The following is a 24310-nucleotide window of genomic DNA, read 5'->3' as shown; positions in this document are numbered from 1 at the left end:
GCTCTGATGGGAAGGGCCCCACTCTGTCTAGACAGAGAGTCAGGCTCTGGGCCAGACCGGGGTAGTCATTGTGTCGGGGGGTGCAGTCACATTGCAGGGAGATACACCCTCTCCCAGGGCACGTTTAAATGGGTCCTTGAAAGGTGACGAAGAACCTGGTGGGTGGCAGTGAAAATAGCATGCACAGAGCACAGCAATGACTCCCTGGTTGCTGAGGCAGCGTTAAGGTGCCTAGTCCTGAGACAATGCGAACCGTGGGTCAGGCTTCTCCTTTGGTGTACATGCATGCACTTGTTGATCAGAACACACCCAGAACCCATTTTTGTGGTGTCTCCCTAGGCAGTGATATGACAGTGTCACAGATCTTGCTGACACAGCATGGAATCCCAGTGATGAACCTGTCTGATGGGAAGGCATACTGCTTTAATCCGTCACTTTCTACTTGGTAAGCAAGCCATCCCCCAGCCCTGCCCCAAGGGAGAGTGTCCATCTGAGTTGGATCCCAGATCAGCGAGCAAGGGCTCCCAGTTCTGGCCTGCTTCTCCTGGGAGTTGCACCCAGAGTGGAGGCTGGGCTTTGTCTGCTGGAGGAGGCAGAACTCAAACCTGCCAGTGCAGGACCTACTGTCCCTGTGGGCAGCCACTGGCCCACAGCCTCTCTGTGCTCAGAGCCCATGCACAGAGGTACTTTCCTTCTTCCACACTGTTCTCTGGGATTACTTTGTTTGGAATAGGCATTTGAAAATTTTTATGGTTGTCACTATATATTTCCACCCTGGCCTCCTGAGCTGTCGTCAGCATAGATGAGTTGCCTTCACAGGAGCCTTGCCAGCGCTCGTCAATTTTTGTAGCTTAGGAGGAACCAGGCAGCACTTCTCACTGACTTGGTGAATTAGTAAGGTTGCACCATCACTCACCACGTGTGATAGTCTGTACGTTTCCTTCGTCCATTTTGGAATTTGGAGCCCTCTTCTGTATTTATAAAATGTCTTTATGTCAGAGGTCTTAACCCAGACATATGAAGCATGTGCATTGTGTACCAGCCATTCCGAGTTCTTTTCTTTTGTCTGCACCTTTGGTCTTGCAGACCTAAGCTAGCTACCTTCCAGCCTTTTTCTGTTAAGAGTTGTCAGGTATCAGTTTATCCTCACGCTGAGCTCTCTTTCTTGAGTTTAAAAAAAAAGAAAAACAACCCCAAAACACCCCACTCCCTACTCTTCCAAATTACAAAATTTTGTGTTTTATGTGTGATTACTGTAATAATGGAAACAAGCCAGTTATTTAAGAAGGGAAATGTTGACCCTTTGTATTTTGGACACATTTACAAAGGCACCCAGCTATTTTAAAGTGTGTGAAGAATGTTTTCTTCACAAAGGTGTGAAGGGTCCAGAGAAGGTGAAGAGCTGAATGCCTGGGATGCTGTGGAAGCACAGGAAGGCTAGAGCCCTGGCGTTCCTCACAGCTCCCAAGGGTGGGGCCATGTGGGCCCCTGGGCAGGTGGGCATCCCTGGTATGCTTCACACACAGGCCCCCTGTCCCCAGGAACCAAGACCACAGGGCTGAAGTGTTCAGGGCAAGAGCTTTGTCGGTGACCTTCACTGTCATCCATGTTCCTTTGTTATGAAACCTGTCTGGGAGGCGCCATATGCTAAGCATGCAGTGACACTCAGCCTCTGCTGGTGTTCTGGCAGTGGGTCACGTGGCACTCGCTCCTTGGTAACCTTGCTACCAGCCTCGTCTGGTGGACCTCCTGGTTTTTCTGAGCTCTGCTCTTGCCTTTGCCTCCCCAGGAACCTGGTTTCTGACAAGCAGGACTCCCTGGCCCAGTGTGCGGACTTCAGGAGCAGCCTGCCTCCCCAGGACGCCATGCTGTGCTCGGGACCTTTAGCCATAGTCCAGGGTCGTGCCACCACGTAGGTGACCCGAGTGCCGGGGGAGGTGGCCAGGTCATGTAGGCACAGTCCCACCCAGGCCAACTCTGACTGCCTGTGCCCTCTGCCCACCTGCTGCTCAGCACAGGCAGGCTGGGGGTGCCCTGGGCTGTGCACCCACGTTGGGTAATATCTCAGGGTGCTGGGACGCAAGCTCTGTCACTTCAGGGCCTAGATGGTGATCTAAGGTGCTACAGATCATGGACATCCATGTTGGGCAGTTCTTTGAATGGGGGGAATGGACCACTGGCCTGTTACCTGAGGGACCTAGATGTCAGGTACAGAGTGGTCAGATCCACATGGGGTGCCAGAGTGCCAGGCGGCCGGTGGCTAGGACATGGGGATGGGTGAGCCAGCATGGAGTCTGACACCTGCCACCCTGCTGGCTCCTCACTGGAGCCCTGGGGTGCATGGTGGCAGCCTCCTGCCCCACACAGTGCCCACTGCCTCATGATGTGTGCTCTGCTGGTCTCTGCAGTTCAGGAAGGCAGGCGGCCCGGCTCTTCTCCGTGCCTCACGTGGTGCAGCAGGAAACCACCCTGGCCTACCTGGAGAGTCAGGTCGCAGCGGCGCTCACGCTACAGTCCAGCCATGAATACCGCCATTGGCTCCTCCTTTACGCACGGTACCTCGTGAACGAAGGTAAGGTTTCTGGGGGCCCGTCTGTCCTCCCGGGCCCAACTCAATCCCCGTCCCAACATGACCCTCCTGAAAGCCTGTGAATCAGGACAGAGATGCAGCGGCCTAAAGCTCTCTGCACTGTCCTTCCTCCCAGTCTCCCGTGGTCATCCCCAGAGGCCCTAGCCTCCTGCTCCCCTGTCAGCAAGGTGGGCCCTCAGCCTCCCATCTCCCAGCCTGAGCTGTGATCAGGGCAGCCCAGCAGATGCCCAGCCCCATGAAAGGCTCGAGGCCTTAAATGGAGTAGGCCTGAGGGCCAGGAAGATTAGCAGCGGGAGGGAGTGGGGGCAGAGGATGCATGGAAAGACAGTAATACTCCGAAGACGCAGATGCGATGCTCAGACTCCTGCTGCCCCTCATACCCTTGGAGCATCAGTGGTCAGTGAGCCAGTCACCTTGGGGGAGGGTGTCTTCTGGCAGCATCCAGTGGGCCTGCATTTCTCTTCCTCCTCTCAGCCCCTCCTGCCCTAGAAGGGCTGGCCTGCTGTCCGGCGCCTCCCCATGACCCTCCAGCCCAGCTTTTCCTGCAAGAGTTCTCAGCAACCTATGCCCCCTCCCCCGGAGGTGCCCCCACCCCCTGTTGGTCAGCAGAAAGCAAGGTGTGTTGGAAGAGGTGGCCGTTGTGTTTGTGGGGTGACCTCCAACAGCCTCTCATCCCTCTGCTAGGCGAGTGTGAGGTCATGCAGCCTTCCTCCTGCTTGAGCTTGGCCTCTGGGGCTGCGGCCTGGGGACTGCCCCTCTCAAAGCTCTGCCTGTGTCACCACACAGCCCCAGGGCTGGTTACAGAGCAGCCTCTTAGCCTTCTTGCTTTGCTTTTGACATTACTCTCCCCATTTTATTTATGATGTAGAGAAAAAAATTAAGTATAAAAAAGACAAGAAAAGAACACACTAAACGCCTACAAATGTATCTCCCAGAACTCGCATGTCATGTTGCCTCTGGTGATGTAATTGTATATATATATATACATATATACACCTCTGATGACAGCAAACATGGCTGACAGACTCAAAGCCCCTCCCACTCCCCAGCGGACTCCAGTAAGCAGTTTGATGTTTACTCTTCCCACCCAGTCTATGTGGTCACCAGCATGTATGGTCACCAACTTTTATAAATTGAATATTCCCAGGCCCTCACTTCTTTGCCAGGGTGCTCCACTCACATCTGGGCCTCACCCCCCACTCTCTGGGGGAAACCCGTCCTCTGGCTTCTCTTTGGTTTGCTTCATCCTGGGTGTTGATCAGAACTCACCCTGATGCCCTGCATAAAGCCACTATCTCCTTGGGCCTGCACCCATTCATGGGATCCTTCCAACCCTTGCTTCTCATTCTCCATCTTCCACACATCTGTTCCAGTGTCCATACACAAGTCACCTCCTCTCTCCATCTCTTGCTTCCTCAACCATAAAAGGAGGACTCAAGGTTTAATTAAAGGGAGACCCCACTCATTTCTAAAACTCCTCAAATGCCAACTTCATCCTCTTGTTCTACCCTCATCTTTGGGTGATTTCATCCATTGCTTATGGCTTCAGCTGTCCTCAGTGCTGGCTGACCCCCCCAGATTCTGCCCGCAGCATTTCTGGCATTCCACCTGGCTGTGCCCATAACCCTTGAGTTGACAGGCCTGCACTTGCTTCTCTTGTCTCTGCTCAGTCACCGCTTCCTCAGTCTAAATTCATACCCTTGCCATCTCTTACCTCCTGAAGGCTCTTTCCTGACCCTGCTGATCTCCTCTCACACCAGCTGCCAAGGCATCTTCTCAAGCAAATCTGACTAGTCCAGTCCCCTCATTCCACAATTTCCCATGTTTTCCCAACACCTTGGGGAGTTTATCCCAGAGCCAACCACATCTCATTTTTCCTGGGGTCCAGCACCCAGAGGGGCTGCTACATATGTCGTCAAGGGAGCAAATGAGTGAGTGAGAATCTGTCATTATAGGTCTCAGTGCCCCGAAACCAAGAGACAGGCAATAGGCATTTTGCCCTTAATAGGCAATAGCATAAGGATTTGTTCATTCTGCTTTGATATACAACAACTTAGCATATTCTTGATTTTTTATTTCTTTTTGTAATGTGTTCCTATTTCTGTTTTGTTTTGTTTTGTTTTGTTGTTTTTTTCTGTAATTAGGGTTTGAATACCGACTTCGAGAAATATGCAAGGACTTACTGGGTCCGGTTCACTACTCCACTGGAAGCCAGTGGGAGTCAACAGTAGTGGTAGGTGCTGCTTTCATTCTTGCCACAAGAGTTCTCTCATGAAAAGTGGAGGTGGAGATTTAAAAAATAAGCCAAAGTGCTTTGAAATTCTTCCTCATTAGACTCCTCCAGCACACCACCTTGGGTCCCAGCATCAGTGAGATGGTGAGATGCCAGCACTGCACGACCTGACAGGAGCTGGGCCCTCGGCTTCATGCCTAGGGAGCACTCAGCTATGCGCCTGTGCTGAGGAAAGCTGCCTGCCCGGGCCTGTGGGTTTGTTCAATAGTGAAGATGAAAGATCCTTTCCTGCCTTCGTGGAGCTCACAGTCTGGTAGGGAGGCAGACATAAGCAAGTAAGCAATTCAGTCAACAAGATAGTTTTAGATTGTGCGTTATGCTAAGGAGGAAATAAGCAGAGCAACAAGACAAGCATGCCTGGGAAAGAGTGTCCAGGGAAGACCTGGGAAGAGCACTTTTTGGATGAACGCAAGGGTAAGATTGAGCCAGCTCTGCAGAGACCTGGGGAGAGTTTCCTGGTAGAGGTGATAGTAAATGCAGAGGGCTTGGTACATCGAGGCTGTTGCGGCTGGAACATAGTGAGTAGAGGAGAGGGCGGTGTCCAATGAGGCAAGAGAAATGAGCAGGAAGTAGATTGTGGAGACCTTGTGAGGAGCTGGAGTTTTAGTCTCAGCAGCAGGAACTCTTGCAGGAGTTTGAGCAGAGGTGACATGAAATGACAGAAAGCTAGTCAGGGCTTGCTTTTTGCGGCGGTTCCGGCAAAAGATAAAGGTGACTTGGATCAGTGTGATGGCCATGGAGAAGGGAAAGGAGACAGATCCAAGATGTATTTTGGAGGCAAGACTTGGTATGTGGGTAGTGGGATATGGAGTAGATGAGGAAAAGAGAAGAATGAGCATGTGGTCACCTCCAGATTTTTTGGCTTGCACAGGTTGCCGCTAGTGCATTGACTGAGTTGGGAAAGGAGAAAGGAGCAGGTTGGTGAGGGATGGGAGAAGTTGTGGATCCCAGAGTTAGCTGCAAATACTGGTGGAGTACCTTCTCTAGCCAGGCGTCGTCTAGGTACAGGGCAGGCAGCAGGAGCAAGGCCCACTGGGCCCTGCCCTGTGGATCTACATTCTCGTGGAGAGAGGCAGATTCAAAACAAATGAGCAAGTACAGATAATGTGTTGGGTGGGGGTGGGCACTGTGAACAAAACTAAAGAGGACAGGAGGATACAGAGTACTGGCAGGATGATTGAGGAAGGCTTGACTGAGCCAAGACCAGAAAAGATGAGGGGTGAAGCCCTGCAGATATTTGAGGGAAGAACATCATGCAGCAGGAACAGCAAGTGCAAAGGCCCTGAGGTGGGAGGGCTTTCAGTGTAAAAGGAGCAGCTGAGCAGAGTGGTGATGGGAGGAGTAAAGACTGGAGGGTCAGTCCTCTCAAGGCTCTGAAGGCCTTGGTGTGTACTTGGCTTCCTCTATTTTTTATTCCATTTTTATTTTGTTGCAATAAATCCTAATTTGATTGGCTACTAGAATCCTAGGTTCAAAATGAATTTCCCTTAGAGCTTTGAAAAAATAAAAATGCCACAGACTTTTAACATCCACTATTGTTGCTAAAAACTCTGTGGCAAATCTGATTTCCATTGCCTTATAAGTTCTTTTGGAATCCTCTCTTGGTGTTTTGAACTTTTGCAAAGCTCTAAGTCTTTGTCTTTCTTTCATTCTGTGGATTGTCCTGTGTTCCTTTTGATTGTACCTTCCCTTCCATTTTTCCCATCATCAGGGAAATGTAATGGCTTCTCTTTTTAGAAATTGAAACATAGTTTCAATTCTCCTCCAGATTTTCAATTTAGTCTTTTACCTGCTTGAGCATAGGAAGCTTCGTTACTTTATTTTAAAGATGTATGTCTGATAGTTCTCTTATTGGGTGCCCTTGTGTATCTGCTTCTATTTCCTATAAATATTTCTGCTGGTTTTCATTCATATTGTCTTATCTCCTTATGTGCCTGGTTATTTTTGACTGTCTGCTGGAAATAATACTAAAAAAACTGTTTGTAGAAGTAGTTCGAGATCAGAGAGCACTTTTACTTGCGGCTGCCAGCTCTTGAGGCACCAGCTCTGCAGGATCCCCTTAGGCAGTTCAGGCATCAAGGTTTTCTGGGCTACCTGGCGACTCAAAGCTGCACACTAGTTGGTGCAGGGGCTGGTTTATTGCCAGTTTACCTTTATTCTAGGGTGTATCCCTTTGGGGTGTCAGCACAAAGGAGGGGTGATTTACCAGGGACCCCACTTTTCATGGGCCCTAGGCCCTCAAGTTTGGCAGAAGCTCTGCTCAGCCTCCTCATCAATAAATGTTCCCAAGGCAAAGCCATCCATCTCTGGATTTCTACCTTCCCCCCACCCTGGCTCAGTCCTTCATCACTAGCACGTTAGCTCTCTGAGGTCTGTTTCTGTTTGTCCAGCTTTGTCTGCTGTCTTCAACGGGAGAGGTGGTTCTGGATTACCTGCGAAGTAGAGCTATTTCCCCCCGCACACCTCACCTCCAGGGCAGCCTGATAGACTGTCGGCTTGAGTGGGAGACAGGTAGGCACGTGCCCAGACATCCTCTCCCACTGGACAGGTTGTGGGGCCTTACTCTGTGACCAAGCTGTCACTCTGGGAACCTCAGCCTGAGAGGTCAGCCAGAGCTCTACACAGTAGTTCTCTGTCGCAGCCTGAAAGTAAGCGCTCCAGGCCAATGTGCTGCAGGGGGAAGGGGGCACAGACAGGTCACCAATTAATGGCCATGTGCTCTCCTTTCCCCCTTCTTTCTACTGGTTGTTTTTGCCAGCTCTAAGCAGGACATGTCACTGGAGATTTGCCCAGGAGCACTCTGTGGCTCCCTTCCCAGGGCACCATCAGTATGGTCCCACCTGCTTTCCACCTTCTGTCAACTGCCTGAAATAGCTGATCTACTCAAATCATGACAAATGCTTTTAGCTGCAGGTAATTGATACCCCATCTAATGGTGGCTGAAATAGTTTTTTTTCTCTCCTCCAAATAAGTCTTCTGGAGGTACGTGATAGCCTGTATCCCCGTGATTCTCCTGGCCTTTCCCTCGTGATCACAAGGTAGCTGTCATATCCAAGTTCAAGGAAGGAAGATAGGAGCGAGCCAGTACCAGCAACATCCACCTCTCTTACCAGAAAAAGAAAAGCTTTCCCAGAAACCAGTCCATGCCTTACAGGCAACCAGCAAATCACTTGGGCACCCCTGTTGCAAGGGAGGCTGGCAAAGCGAGCAGTAAAGAGTATGTAGGAGAAGAAGTCTTGGTGTGGGTGTGGACATAGGCAGCTCCGGCAGTCTGCCACATCCCTTCCTGGTCTCAGCACTATTCTGAATTTATTCCTTCTTTTTTTTAACCTTTTCACTGTCTCTTCATTTAGATATTGGGGCAGAGGAGGTGAGCTGAGTATGAGCCCTCTGTTCTCTTGTTGAGTTTCTTTGTGAACACTTTTGTGATGAGAATTGGTCATTCAAATGGAACTGGTCCTCAGGATGGCTGGAAAATGGAGCTGTGGGTGGAGGGTGAACTTCCACTAGCAATGCTGACTCAGCAGCCCTCCCAGGAGGCTTATTAGGAAGGCATCATTTCATATGTTCAAGAGCCACTTGTATATCCTTTTTTTGAAGTCTGCTGAAATATTTTATTGTCATTTGTTTTTCTTATTGGTTTGTAGGAATTCTTTATATATTGGGAAAATTACTCTGATATGGGCTGCCAGTGTGCCTCAGGAGATCCCAAAGATCGAGGCTTGTTTCCCTCAAGAATCACAGTGTGCACAGGAGAGAGACAAGAAGCAGAGGGTTGGGGCACTAAGTAACCATCCTTCAGGTACCTGAACTCTGTGCTGGCCACTGTCTCCTCAGGCAGACCCTGCTCTTGGGAAGCCTCCCTCTGTCAAGGTCTTCGCTGTGGACCTTGACACTGGCCAGAAAGGTGGTGATGAGCTATGTCCCAGGCTTCTGCCTGCAACAGTGGGGAGTATCATCCATTACTGAGAGCCCCGGCTGGGAGGTGGTACTTGGTAGCTGTTGGTATTGACACCAGCCTTCAGGCCAGAGGACAGATCCTCTTGCAGCTTGCCCCTGGTGGCACAGGAAGGCAGAATATTTTGCATTTTTTATAGCAATTTACTTCATTCCCTTTCATTTTTTTTTAATAGAGGTTTTCAGTTTTATAATTTTAAAATTTATTTTAAATTTGTTTTGAATGGTAATATAGTCACATAGTTCAAAAATTTACAGGTATAATAATTTTGAAATAAGATTTGAGGTCAAGAAGTATGAGACCTCCTACTTTTATCTTCTTTTTCAGGATTATTCTGGCTATTCAGGGTCTCTTGAGATTCCAAATGAATTTTAGGATGGATTTTGCTATTTCTGTGAAAAATACCATTAGGATTTTGATAGCACATTAAATCTATAGATCACTTTGGGTGTTATTGACATCTGAACAATATTAACTCTTCCAATCCATGAACATGGGATGTTTTTCCATTTATTTGTGTCTTCTTAATTTCTTTCAGTAATGTTTTATAGTTTTCAAAGTACTAGTCTTTCACATTCTTGGTTAAGTTTATTCTTAAGGATTTTATTCTTTTGGAGGCTATTGTAAATGGAATTGTTTTCTTAATTTCCTTTTCAGATTGTTTCTTGTTAGTGTATAAAAATGCAACCAGTTTTTGTGTGCTGATTTCATATTCTGCAAATTTGCTCAGTTCACTTATTCTGACAGGTTTTTTGTGGAATCTTTAGGGTTTGATGTAAGATCATGTTGTCTGCAAACAGAGATAAATTTACTTCTTCCTTTCCAATTTAGATGCCTTTTATTTGTTTTTCTTGCCTCAGTGCTCTGGCTAGCATTTCCAGTACTATGTTGAATAGAAGTGGTGAAAGTGGGCATCCTTGCCTTGTTCCTAACCTTAGAGCAAACACTTTCCATCTTTTCACCTTGAGTATGATGTTAGCTGTGGGCTTGTCATAGATGGCCTTTATTATATATTATATTTATCATATCATATTGAGATAGCTTTTTCTATTACTATTTTGTTGAGTGTTTTTATAATGAAGGGTGTTGAATTTTGTCAAATGCTTTTTGTGCATCAATTGAGGTGATCTTCTGGGATTTTTTTCCTTTCATTCTATTAATGTGGTGTATTACATTGATTTTAGTTTTTTCGTTTGTTTTTTTATTGTGGTTGTAATAGCTTATAGCGTAGCGAAATTTCAGTTGTACATTATTGTTTGTCATACACCATATGTGCCCACCAAGTATGCCCCTTCACCCCTTGTGCCCACCCTCCACCCACCTTCCCCAGTAACCACTAATTTGTTCTCTTAGTCCATAAGTTTGGTGATGTTCCACATACGAGGGAAATCGATTGATTTTAGTTTATTGAATCATCCTTGCATGCCAGGAAATCTCACTTGGTCATACTGTATAATCCTTTCAATTTGCTGTTGAATTCTCTTTGCTAGTTCAGGACTTTTGCATCAGTTTTCACAGGGATAGACCAATGGTCTGTAGTTTTCTTTTCTTGTAGCGTCTTTGTCTGGCTTTGATATCAGGGTAATGCTGACCTCATAGAATGTATTTGGAAGAGTTGACTCCTCTTCAATTTTTTGAAAAAGTATGGAGTATTGTTAATTCTCCTTTAAATGTATGGCAAAATTCACCAGTAAAGCCATCTGGTCGGTCCTAGGCTTTCCTTATTGAGAGGTTTATGACTACTGATTCAATCTGCTTGCTAATTATAGGTCTGTTCAGATTTTCTATTCATGATTCAGTCTTGATAGATTGTGTATTTCTAGGAATTTGTTCATTTTATCTAGGTTATCCAATTTGTTGATGTAGGATTGTTCATAGTATTCTCTTATTATCCTTTTTATTGTTGTGGCATCAGTTGTAATGTCCCTATTTCAATTCTGATTGTCATTATTTGAGTCTTCTCTCTTTTTTTCTTAGTCCATCTAGCTAAAAGTTTGTCAATTTTGATGACCTTTTCAAAGAATTCATTTTTGGTTTCATTATTTTCTCTACTGATTTCTATTCTCCGCTTTATTTATTTTCACTCTAATATGTATGATATTCTTGTTTCTGCTTGCTTTGGATTTAGTTTGCTTTTATTTTTCAAGTTTCATAAGATGGAAGGTTGTGTTATTGGTTTGAGATCTTTCTTCTTTGTAGATTCTTAACACTATAAATTTCTCTCTAACCAGTGCTTTTCCCGCGTCTCATAATTTTTGGTGTGTTATGTTTTCATTTTCATTTGTCTCAAGATAGTTTCTAATTTCCTTTGTGATTTCTTTAAATCACTGGTTATTTAAGAGTGTGTTGTTTAATTTTCACATGCTTGTGAATTTTTCAGTTTTCCTTCTACTTTTGATTTCTAGTTTCATTCCATTGAGATTAGAAAAGATATTTTTATGATTTCAATCTTTTAAAACTTATCGAGACTTGTTTTGTAGCCTAACATATGATCTGTCCTGGAGAATGTTCCATGTGCACTTGAGAAGAATGTGTATTCTTCTGTCATTCAGTGGAGTGTTCTCTAGATGTCTGTTAGGCCCAGTAAGTCTGTATTGTTTTTCAAGTCCTTTTTTTCCTTGTTGATCTTCTGTCTGGTTGTTCTGTCCATTATTAGAATGGGATATTGAAGTCTCCAACAATTATTGTGGAACTGTTTGTTCCTCCTTTCAATTCAGACAATGGGTGCTTCATATATTTAGGGGCTTTGATGTTTAGTGCGTATATGTTTATAACTGCTGCATCTTCTTGGTGAATTGATCCTTTTATCATTGTACAGTGTCCTTCTTTGTCTCCTGTAACAGTTTTTGACGTAAAATCTATTTTGTCTGATGTTAACTTAACCAACCCTTCTCTATTTTGGTTACTGTTTACAAGGGATATCATTTTCTATCCTTCCACTTTCAACCTGTGTGTCCTTAGATCTAAAGTGAGCTCCCTGTAGGCAGCATATAGTTGGATCCTGCTTTTCTTATCCACTTTGATTGGGGAGTTTAATCCAGTTACATTTAAAGTAATTGCTAACAGGTAAAGATTTAATATTGCCATTTTGTTATTTATTTTCCGGATGTTTTATAGCTTTTTTTCTCCCTCATTTCCTCCCTTACCATCTTCCTTTGTGTTTAGTTGATTCTTTTAGTGTCATGTTTTGATTCCCTCATTTCCTTTTGTGTATATTCTACAGATATTTTCTTTCTGGTAACCATGGAGATAACAAAAACATTCTAAAGTTATAACAATCTATTTTAAACTAATAGCAATTTAATTTTAACTGCATACCAAAAAAATTGCATACTCCTTTACAGGTCTTCTCCCCCACTTTATGTTATTGAAATCACAAATTATATCTTTATGTATTGTGTAACCATTAACATGGATTTATGATTTCTTATGCTTTTGTCTTTTAAATTCTGTAAAAGAATAAAAAATGGAATTACCAAACAAAATTACATATATATATTATACATACATATATTATATAAAATGGGTTTTTATCTTTGTTCATATATTTACCTTTACCAGAGAACTTTATATTTTATTTTGTGTATTGTCCTTTCATTTAAACTTGAAGGACTGCTGTTGGCATTTCTTGAAGGGCTGATCTAAATAGTAATGAACTCCATCAGTTGTTATTTATCTGAGACTGTCTTAATTTCTCCCTTGTTTTTGAAGGATAGTTTTACTGGATATAGTATTCTCAGATGTCAGTTTTTCTTTCAGCTCTTTAAATATGTCATTCTACTGCCTTCTGGGCTTCAATGTTTCTGCTGAGAAATCCACTCATTATCTTATTGAAAGATCCCTTTTACTTAGTGGGTCACTTTCCTGCTTTCAAGATTCTCTCTTTGTGTTTGACTTTCCACAGTTTGATTATAATGTGTCACAGTATGGGTTCCTTTGGGTTTTTCCTACCTGGAGTATTTGTTGAGCTGCTTGGATTTGTGGGTCCGTCTTTCCTCAAACTTGGGAAGTTTTCAGCCATTATTTTTCCAAATAAGCTATCTTCCCCTTTCTCTCCTTCTTATCCTTTTGGGACTTGCATAATGCTTATGTTGGTCTGCTTGATTGTGTCCTGTTAGTCCCTTAGGCTGTTTTCACTTTTCTTCATTCTATTTTCTAATTGCTCTTCAGACTCAATAATTTCAAATAACCTGACTTCAAGTTCACTGATTATTTCTTTTGTAAACTGTTGGAGTTTCCTGTTGAACCCCTCTAGTGAATCTTTCTATTAGTTATTGATTTTGAGCTCCAGAATTTCAGTTTGGTTCTTTTTGATAATTTTGGTCTCTTTGTTAACATTCTCATGTTCACATACTGTTTTCCTGATCTCATGTAGCTGTCTGTGTCCTCTTTCCTCATATTTAAGACAGTTCTTTTAAAGTCTTTGTCATGTAAGTTCCAAGCCAGTGTTTCTTTAGGGTCAATTTCTGGAAATTTATTTTTTTCCTTTGAGTGGGCCATGTTTCCCTGTTTCTTTGTATGCCATGTGATCTTTTGTCGAATACTAGGCATTTGAAAAAAGCAACCTTCTTTCAGTCTTTGCAAACTGGCTCCAACTCAGCCCGTCCTGAAGGCTCTTGGCCCTCTCAATCCTTTTCTGGGGATACGTCTTTCCCAGGCTTTTGCATGTGCTTTTTGTCCATTTCCTCATATACATGGCTACTTTTAAATGTTTTAATTTCCCTGAAAGTCTCACTTCTGCTTCTATCCACAACCTTAGATGTTCTCTTGTATTCTACCCATAATCTCTTGCCCCTAGGCACCCATGGGTGTGCAGTTCCCCTGCAGCTCTCACACGCCAGTGTCCACTACTACCTTTTGCAGCCTCCATTCTGATATCCAAGCTATGTCACTATTCCCATCAGCACTCTCCATTCAGTTAGGTTTTCTTTAATGCCTTTCCAGAGCATTTTATAATTTTCAGCACAACGACCATGCACATCTTTTATTAGATTTATTCTTAGACATCATAATTGTAGCTATTCTAAATGATATATTGTTTTATTTATGTTTTCTCATTGTTCATTGGTGTTGCATATAATGCGTTTGACTTTGATATGTTAGTCACCAGCCATCTTTCCACAGCATTTCTATTATATTTTATTAATTTGTGAATAGTTTTGTGTTTTCCATGTGGAGTAAGCAATCAAGTCATCTCAAGTAATTATTTTATTTCCTATTTTCCAATTTTCATGTTTTTAGTAATATTGAAACCTATTAATATAGTAAATTATTCATTTTCTAATATTAAATTCTTGCTTTGCTGGATAAACCCAACTCTGTCATTACTTTCTTTTATTTATTCACTGTTAGAATTGCTTGCTAATAATTTGTACATCTGATTTTGTGGGTGAAATTGGTCTGGGAGTTTTCATTCTCATGCCTGTCCTTATCCGGTTTTAGAATCGGGGTTATATTTGCCCCACAGAATGTGTTTGGCAGTAGTTCCTCCTTTCTGTTCTCTGAGTTTATATAACATTGGGAAAATGTTCTTTGGAAGTTTCTTAGAGCTCAGTTTAAAAATCTAGTATACCTGATCTTTTCTTTGTGGTAAGATTTAACTCCTGTTTTCTATTTCTTTTGAGTCAGTTTAGATAAATTATATTTTTCTAAGAGTTAGTACATTTTCTTTAAATGTTCAGATTTGTTTGGATAAAGTTGTTGATAGTACTCATGTCTTATCTCTTCTATATATGTAGTTATGTCTTTTTTTTATTTCTAATATTATTTCTTTGAGCTTTCTCCCTTTTCTTTGATTAATCTTGCAAGGTTTGTCTTTTTAGCCTTTTCAGAGAAATGACTTTTGTCTTTATTCATCTGTTCTGTTGAATGTTTTCAGTTTCATCAATTTCAATTCTTTGTTGTCATTTTCCTTCTGCTTTTTAAAAATGTGTTTTCTGATGTCTTTTTCTTTTTTTTCCTGATGCCTTGTGTTGGACTCTTGGGTCATTGGTTGTCGTTTGTTCATGTTCTCTAATATACCCTGTTCTATGTTTGTAAATGTCCCTGTATAAGCCCCACTTTTGCTGCATCCCACTAGTTTTGCAGTATTTGGGTTTTTTATTACCATTTAATTGTAAGTCATTTTTAATTTAATTTCAATTAACTAATATCAAGTTAATTAATTACTAAATTTACTAATTGATCCGTGAGTTTTACTCAGTTGAGTTTTAGTTAGAGAACATTATCTGCATCAGGGACTGGGCAGGCCCTGCCCCACCTCAGGGTTGTCAGACTTTTTCCATCAGGACCAGAGAGTAAACATTTCAGGCTTTGCAAAACCATATGATCTCTGTTGCAGCTACTCAGCTCTGCCGTTGTAGCATGACATATAAACAAACACACAGGCGTGGCTGCATTTCAATAACATTACTTACACAGATAGACAACAGGCTGGCTTTGGCCCATCCCAGACCTGTAATCTATATGATACCTGTCATTTTGTTGAGGTTTGCTTTTAGAGCAATTTTTCATATTTGCATGTGCACCAAAGAAGGATATGTGTTCTCTAGTTGTGCGTGGCTCATTCTGTGTCTGTCCGTTAGGTCCTGTTTACTAAATGTTCATTTTGAGTTACCTGAATCTGCAGATTTTTGCCTTTCTGACCCATCCCTCATTGAATGTGTATTGAAATCTTCCTGTGAGGGTGGTTTTGTCCCTCTTTTGATTCTGTCTTCCCCCAATGATGTTTTTTGTCTCCAAGTCTACTTTGTCTGATCGTTGTAAAATATTAGCTTTCTTTATTTTGTGATTTACTAACGTGTCTTTCTCCATCTTTAACTTTTGCCCTTTCTATATCCATGTTTCTATGTTTCTTGCCAATATCATGTGGATGGCTTTTGTTTTATCTAATCTGACAAGCTGTTTTTTCATCACCAAGTTTGAACTATTTACATTTTTTGTTTTCTTGCTTTTTTAAGACGAACGTAAACTCTAGCGAAAAAGTTGATCTCATTGCTTTCCATACCTCTTCTAGCATCGCCTGGATTTCTCTCTTCTTACTTTGAGTATTTCCTCCAAAACATTTTCAGGGTGCATCTTTCCTGCAGCAATTCTTCTGAGGTCTTAGAAACCTAAGAATATATTTTATTTCACCCTTTTATATGGTAACTGTTTGGGTAAAAATAGTAGGTGATAAGGTTTTTTTCTAATATATTAAAAATAGTATTTTATTGTGAATCTTGCTGTCTCTTCCTTTGTAGGTCATATGCTCTTGTTCTTTAGAAATTTTCAGATTTTTTCTTTCTTTGATATCTGAAAATTCTGTATATTTCATTCTAATGTGTCTGAATATCAGCTTTTCCATATCTTACTTGATCAGCACTCCATGGAGCCTTTCAACCAAAAGCCATTTTTTTCCTTAATTATGTGAAATCCACCTATATTATTTCTTTAAATATTTCCTCAATTCTTCGGGACCCATTATGTAGATATTGGGCCCATCTCCTGTCCTCCATCTACTTTTGCTTTTTCTATACTGTTTCTCCTATTGCAGTTTCCCCTCTGCGTGCCTCCCTGCTTGATCCTGGGCTGCTGGCTCAAGCTGACTCCCCCTCCCCAACTTGGTTTTCAGCAGTGTCCATTCTGCTAATCCCATCTCCTTCAACCACTGTCTTGCTCAAGCGTAATATCTGCACTTGGTTCTTTTCTGTAATTCCTCGTCATGGTACCATACTTATTTTAACAACTTGGGCCTTCTCTTCCAGTGGTCAGTGTTGTTGGTTGGGTGCTTTCCCTTTGCAACAGCTGTGCTTCTCGGGGGTCTGTGTAGTGGAGACCCTGCCTTGCTGTATATCTTGCAGAAGGGCCCAGGCCGACCATGAAGCTAGTGCACCCAGTCTTGGAGGAGGTGTGGGGTAGAGCCAAGGGCACAGCCCCCAGGACTGTAAAGCCAAGAGCAGTCACTGCTCCTGAGGCACCTCCTCGCCCCTGGGCTTGACCAGGCCCTTGGGGAGCATCTGTGTGTGAGGGAGAAGCCCCTTCTTGATGCCATCCACCTGTCCCTCTGCCCTGATATCCTACTTCCATCCTGCTCTGGAAGGCCAGGCTACTGTGGCCATTGACCAGTGCACTGAAAGGCCAGCGGTGACTATGCCAGCAGACTTAGGGGACATGGAAGAATGGAACCTACCCTGGTTTTCTCTGCCATATCTTTGCACTGTGTCCTTCCGCTGTGCCCTGTCACTCTACCCCATATGCTCCAGATAGCCTTTCAGCTCTCCCAGTGCTTCCGAGTATGCAGAGAAATTGTTCTCATCCATCTGTGGTCTCTCTAGGGTGTTCCTGGGGGTCAGATGGGCAGACACAAGGGTCTCTGCCAGGCCAGGGAAGCCCCCCACAGTCTAGTCTCCTCACTGACACACTCAGCTATTTCTCCTGTTTCCACAGGGTCTGCGGAAGAGGGAGCTGCTGAAGGAGTTGCTGCCAGTCATCGGGCAGAACCTCCGCTTCCAGCGCCTCTTCACCGAGTGTCAGGAACAGCTCGACATTCTGAGGGACAAGTAGCCTGCCCAGGCCAGCCCTGGCTGACGCAAGGGCAAGGCCACACTCTCACCGCTGATGACACACAGGGCCGCCTCACACCTCATCAGGCTACAGTAGGACGGGGAAACACTGGCAGGAGATGGGCTGTCCTGCACCAGCGTCGGCCCAGCTCCCTTGGCAGACTTCCCCTCTGTCCTGGGTCTCTTGCTCCATTGGAAGGGAGCAGCTCTGCCCGCAACTCATCCCTCCCTCCAGGACCCCTGTGCAGAGCTGGGGCTGGGGCTCTGCCCTGCTGCCCTGGGCTCGGTGAGGCGCTCCCAGGCCTGCCATCTCCAGCACGGTCCCGAGGTGGACACTAGCCTCTGCCACTGCAGGCGCTGTGCTGCTTCAGCTATGACGAATGAGCCATTTGTGAACGAGAACCCTGAAACGTTAGTGTATTATGCAGTCAGTAGACTGACCCGAGACCTATGTAAAAGGAAAGGCTATTCCCACACACGGACTATTTTTGTACTAGAATTTGCTAACTTGTAATATGGAATTTTCCTTTCAGCCAATAATCAGGATTTCCCTATAAGTCACTTGGACATTGGTCACTTGTAGGAAATTTAAACTCTAATTATGACAGCTACGTTGAAAAATAATTGTACTGAAATTAACTTGTCTATCTTCATTTGGTTTTAATTTTTAAATGTTTGTAAAAAGAGACTGTTTTTTGGGGGATGGGGCAGAGGGTGGGCGATTTCTTTTGTAAGTATAAAATAAATGAACACACATTGGATACCAAATCATCCTGGCTTCCCTTGCCTTTTCCTTCTGACTTCCACCTTCCTGCCATCTGTGGACCCTTGTCCTAAAGTGGGCAGTGGCAGAACATCAGAGCGAGAGGGATCTTGGGTGTCACTTGGCCCCAGCCCTTCACGCAGATACTCGTTTTGCAGCAGGGTGGCCACGCCCTGGTCGTGCAGCATCTCAGGCTGACCCGGGGCCGGCGGGGAGGCCACCTTGCACATGTCTTCTCCCAAGCCAGACATCGAGGCCCTTAGTTCTGGCTGCACTGTGCCCCAAGTCCCTGATCCTGCTGTGCACCAAGGGCTGCAGCTGACTTGCCAATTTCCTGGAGGGAAGTCCGTAGGTACCAACTCGGATTTTCTGAAGAATTATCTGGAAGCTGGGATTTTCTTAGAAAGTGGTCCAGATGCTGACCCACAGGAGTGGAGAGTGCCAGAATCACAGATTCTTCAAACATGGTGAGGGCTGAGTACCTTCACCTCTGGGTCCTGGACCTCATTGTCACCTCCCTGCCGGATTTGTATGATCCTAAGTCTGAGGAAGGAGGCCCGGACTTGGAATCAGAAGGCCTGGGTGACTGGCCACTGACATCCCCTCTGTGGCTGCTTACCTGCCTAGTGACCATCCCACTGCTTGTCTCACTCAGATGTCAAGTGGCTGGATGGGACCCAGGCCCACACACATGCCTGACAAAGCCAATGCAGGGTGCACGTGGGCATGAGTGTCTTAAAACCCAGGCTGCAAGTGTGAGCTTTTCTTTAAAAAATGAGAAGCCAGAGATGGTGTGCAGATCAGGCAGCTCCCCTGGCAATTCTGGAGCATTGCATTGATACCTTTGGAGCCATAGGATGCACATGGCCTCAGGACTGACAAGTCTGTCTGGGGTCCAAACCAGCAAAAATCTGGGCCTCACTTTTCAGCTGTCAAATGGAGATGGGGTTAAGAAAACCTGCATGGTTGTGAGGATTAACAGGGATCACATAGGCAAAGTCTTGGCACTTAGCAAACATTCCCTTGAAGAAACTTTGACAAATCAGTGTTTTTACACTACTATTTAGAGAGGAGAGATATGAGAAGCAGAAAGAGTGGTCGGGGACTTCTGCTTCTTACCAAAATGGAGTAACAGGAACGAAATTGACCCTCCTGCCTGAAACAACCAAAGGAATCAGTCAAAATACGTGAAACAATGGTCTTAAGACACTGGATGTCTGAAAACAAAGGACAGTGATCCCTGGGAGATGGAAAACAAACAAAATGAGCCCCACAGTTGCCCCAGCTCACTACCTGGAGAGAGTTTCCAGGCTACAGGAAAGGGAGAGGAAGCTGAAGCAGAGCCCAGCGGACTACTTGAGCTGAGGAAGCTGAGAGCCCAGGGAGACCAAGGCAGCTGGAGTTCACGGGACAGAATACCAGAAAGGAGGAAGCTCCACGGAGACACCCTGGAGCTCAGCAGAGCGAGTGAGGACGCATCGGTGCATACACCTGTGGAAACGGTGAGGCCAGGCAAAGAACCATCTGAAAGGATATGGGTGAAAATTACCAGCTGTCACTCAGGGCTGGGAGTAATGCCTGTTCCTACCAACCAGACTGGAAAAACTCATAGCTCACAGGCTTATGACAGAGTACTCAGGAAGTCTTGCCTCCGTATTAGAGAATAATTAGAGCACTGCTCCAGATCCATCTAACAAAAAATAAAAGCCAGATGCCAAAGGATCAAACTGTTTCCAAGTAATTAATTACATTGCAAAGCAACGTTCAAGAGGATTTATGAGAATACAAAAGTATGCAACATCCATCAAGGTAAAGTTCACAATGTCTGGCATCCAAACAAAGATGACCAGGCGCACACACAAGCAGGAACGCAACCCCAAATGAGGAATGTAATCAATCTGATGCATCAGAACCGACCTGAACTCACACAGATATTAGAATTAGCAGAGAAAGGCGTTAAAATGGTTATTATAACCCTTCTTTATAATGATGATTGTAACAATTCCTTTTTGAACTTATGTTCAAAAAGTTAAGTGGAAACATAGAAGGCCGTGACTAGAAAGTGACAATCAAACTTAAAGAGATGAGAACTATAACATGGAGATGAAACAGTGCCTGGGACAGGACAAATGGCAGATTGGATATTGCAGAAGAAAAGATTAGTGAATTTGAAGGCATAGCGATAAAAAATGCTCCAAAACAGAAAAAATTAAAAGAGGAAAGAAAAGAAAATAGCATTAGTAAGCCATGGATCAATGTTGAGTAGCCCTAACATACAAGATGGAAGTCCTCAAAGGAGAGGTGAGAGAAGCAGGTGACAGAAAAAAGTATTTGAAGAAATAATGGCCAAAAACGTGCTCCACCCCTTCCTGTTCTCCCTTATGCCCCTGCAAGTGGCCCCTGTGCTACTGCCCATTTTCCCCTCACCCCTACCCCTGCCATGCCTGCTGACCTCCCTACCCCTGTCCACTGGTGTCCCGTACCTTCCCACTACCTCTACTTGCTGAACTTGTTCACAAGCAGAACACTGGGGGCCTGTGCTTTCCTGGGCTGGGACTCCCTGGGTCTCGTCTCACAGTTCTGACCTGATTACCTTGGTCATCTCCCAACTTCGGCTTTCAGATCACTGTGAGGAGTCAAGAGCCCTTCATTAATCAGGTCGGTGCAGTGGGAGCTTGTGTATACATGCAGCAGGCACACAGGCACACTCGAGAGAAAAAGCAAAATCCGTCAGCTCTTCCCATGCTGGATCTGTGTCCCTGTCCTCTCACACACGTGGCCAATGTTTTCTCCAGATTGTTCTTCATCTTTAAATTGTATTTGTGTGTTGACTTAAGTTTCTAATTGTTGTGAAATTTAATTGCTGTTCTTTTGTGATGCCTTTAACTATTTTAAGCTTTACCAAAGACACATGATGGCAAATGAAAAAGCTCATGAAAAGATGCTCGACATCATAAATCATTCAGAACATGCAACATAAAACCATAATGACATAACAATACGTACCTATCAGACTCGCATTAAATTTTAAAAAACGTACAATACTGACTATGGGTGAGAATGTGGAACAACTGGAACTGTCATACATTGCTAGCACGAAGGCAAAATAGTATAGTCACTTTGATAAAGAGTTTGACAGCTCCTCGTACAGTTAAACACACACTTATGTAGGACCCAGGTATTGCACTCCTAGGTTATTGTTTCTGTTTTTGTTTTAAGATACAGAACATTTTCCACACCATGAGGATGCCTCATGTTGCCCTTTAAAAAATAATAATAACAGCTTTACCGAGATGTAATTCGCATAACATGCACTTCACCTATTTAAAGTGTACAATTAATTCAATGGCTTTTAGTATAGTCACTTTTAGAACATTTTCATCATATTGAAAAGAAACCCTATACCTTTTATCATGCCCCATCCCCCACCCCCATTATCCCTAAGCAACCACCAGTCTACTTTCTGTGTATATTTACCTATTCTGGATATTTCATATAAATGGAATCATAGAACACATGGTATTTTGTGACTAGTTTCTTTCTTTAGCATAATTTTTTCAAGGTTCAACCATGTCATACCATGTATCAGTACTTCACTCCTTTTTATGGTCAAATAATACTCCACTGTACAGATAAACCACATTTTGCTTATCTAGTCATCACTCATGGACATGCAGGTTGCTTGCACGTTTTGGTGACTGTATGACACTGCTATAAACATTTGTGTACAAGTTTTTGCGTGGACATATGTTCTCATTCTCATGGATATATGTGTAGGAGTAGAATTTCTAGGTGTTATGGTGACTCTATATTTAACTGAGGAACTGCCAGACTGCCTTCCAAGTGGCTGCACCATTTACATTCATACCAGCAGTGTATGAGGGTTCTGATTTCTCCACATTCTCACCAACAATTCTTATTATCTGACTTTTTATTCTAGCCATCAGAGTGGATGTGAAAACATATCTCATTGTGTTTTTGATTTGCATTCCCCTAGTGACTATGTATGTTGAGCATTTTTAATGTGCTTATTGTGCATTTGAATATCTTATTTGGAGAAATGTCCGTTTAGATCCTTTGCCAATTTTTAAATCAGGTTATTTATTTTTATTACTGAGTTGTGAGAGTGTTTTATACATGCTAGATACAAGTTCCTTGTCTGATACATGATTTACAAATATTTCCTCCCGTTTTATAGGTTGTATATTTGCTTTCTTGATAGTGTCATTGAAGCATAGAAGTTTTCTGTTCTGATGAAGTATGATTTATCTATTCTTTCTTTTATTGCTTGTGCTTCTGGTTTCACATCTAAGAAACCATTGCCAAATCTGAGGTCATGCAAATTTACCCCTATGTTTTCCACTAAGAGGTTTTTTTTTTTTTCTTTAATTTTTATTGAGTTAATGACAGGTTACAATCTTGTGAAATTTCAGTTGTACGTTATTGTCTGTCAGTCGTGTTGTAGGTGCAAACCTTCACCCTTTGTGCCCACCCCCCACCCCACCTTTCCCCCGGTAGCCACTAATCTGTTCTCTTTGTCCACATGTTTAAATTCCTCATATGAGTGGAGTCATACAGAGATTGTCCTTCTCTATATGGCTTATTTCACTTAACATATTTCCCTCAAGGTCCATCCATGTTGTTGCAAATGGGACGATTTTGTTCTTTTTTATGGCTGAGTAGTATTCCCTTGTGTATATATACCACATCTTCTTTATCCAGTCATCAGTTGATGGGCACTTGGGTTGTGAATAATGCTGCAGTGAACACTGGGGTGCATGGGACTTTTGGGATTGCTGACTTCAAGCTCTTTGGATAGATACCCAGTAGTGGGATGGCTGGATCATATGGTAGTTCTATTTTTAATTTTTTGAGGATTCTCCATACTGTTTTCCATAGTGGCTGCACCAGTTTGCGTTCCCACCAGCAGTGCATGAGGGATCATTTTCTCCACAACCTCTCCAACATGTGTTACTTTTTGTCTTGGTTATTTTTGTCATTCTAACGGGTGTAAGGTGATATCTTAGTGTAGTTTTGATTTGCATTTCCCTGATGATCAGCGATGATGAGCATCTTTTCATGTGCCTATTGGCCATCCGTATATCTTCTTCGGAGAAATGTCTGTTCATGTCTCCTGCCCATTTTTTGATCGGGTTGTTTGATTTTTTGTTGCTGAGTTGTGTGGGTTCTTTATATATTATGGAAATTAACCCTTTACCGGATGTATTACTTGCAAATATTTTTTCCCAGTTAGTGGGTTGTTTTTTTGTTTCAATCCTGTTTTCCCTTGCCTTCAAGGAGCTCTTTAGTCTGATGAAGTCCCATTTGTTTATTCTTTCTATTGTTTCCCTTGTCTGAGAAGACATGGAGCTCGAAAAGTTCCTTTTAATACTGTTGTCAAAGAGTGTGCTGCCTACATTTTCTTCTAGAAGCCTTATGGTTTCAGGTCTTACCTTTAGGTCTTTGATCCATTTTGAGTTTATTTTGGTGAATGGTGAAAAAGAATGGTCAATTTTCATTCTTTTACATATGGCCTTCCAGTTTTCCCAGCACCATTTGTTGAAAAGACTTTCTTTTCTCCATTGTATGCCCTCAGCTGCTTTGTCGAAGATTAGCTGTCCATAGATGTGTGGTTTTATTCTGGGCTTTCAATTCTGTTCCATTGATCTGTGCACCTGTTTTTGTACCAGTACAATGCTGTTTTGATGACTGTACCTTTGTAGTGTGTTTTGAAGTCAGGGATTGTGATGCCTCCAGCTTTGTTCTTTTTTCTCAGGATTGCTTTAGCAATTTGGGGTCTTTTGTTGCCCCATATGAATTTTAGGATTCTTTGTTCTAATTCTGTAAAGAATGTCATTGGGATTCTGATTGGCGTGGCGTTGAATCTGTAGATTGCTTTAGGTAGAATGGACATTTTAACTATGTTTATTCTTCCAATCCATGTACATGGAATGTCTTTCCATCTCCTTATGTTGTCATCTAATTCTCTCAGAAAGGCCTGGTAATTTTCATTATATAGGTCCTTCACTTCCTTAGTTAAATTTACCCCGAGGTATTTTATTTTTTTTGTTGCGATCGTGAATGGTATTGTGTTCTTGAGTTCTTTTTCTGTTAGTTCGTTATTAGAGCATAGAAATGCTACTAATTTATGTAAATTGATCTT

At 43.3% G+C, this 24310-nt stretch overlaps 1 protein-coding gene across 6 annotated transcripts in view; it reads left to right on the top strand.

The window, feature by feature from the left end:
* LOC124226374 (protein HIRA) overlaps positions 1-18152 on the top strand; it is a 90123-nt gene extending 71971 nt beyond the window's left edge. For 4 of the 6 annotated variants that reach the window (XM_046639557.1, XM_046639558.1, XM_046639559.1 and 1 more), the window contains 4 exons: positions 340-445; positions 1790-1912; positions 2409-2572; positions 17269-18152. In XM_046639557.1, the coding sequence (XP_046495513.1) occupies positions 340-445; positions 1790-1912; positions 2409-2572; positions 17269-17723 (848 nt within the window). In that variant the 3' untranslated portion in view covers positions 17724-18152. Of the gene's footprint in view, positions 1-339; positions 446-1789; positions 1913-2408; positions 2573-4734; positions 4824-4924; positions 5129-17268 lie in introns of those variants that run through there. The other 2 variants (XM_046639560.1, XM_046639561.1) reach the window with 2 other exon arrangements.
* Positions 18153-24310: the final 6158 nt, after the last annotated feature.

Source organism: Equus quagga, chromosome 15, assembly GCF_021613505.1.
Source record: "Equus quagga isolate Etosha38 chromosome 15, UCLA_HA_Equagga_1.0, whole genome shotgun sequence".
NCBI classification, from domain to species: Eukaryota; Metazoa; Chordata; class Mammalia; order Perissodactyla; family Equidae; genus Equus; species Equus quagga.
This window is presented reverse-complemented; position numbering and strand designations above follow the sequence as displayed.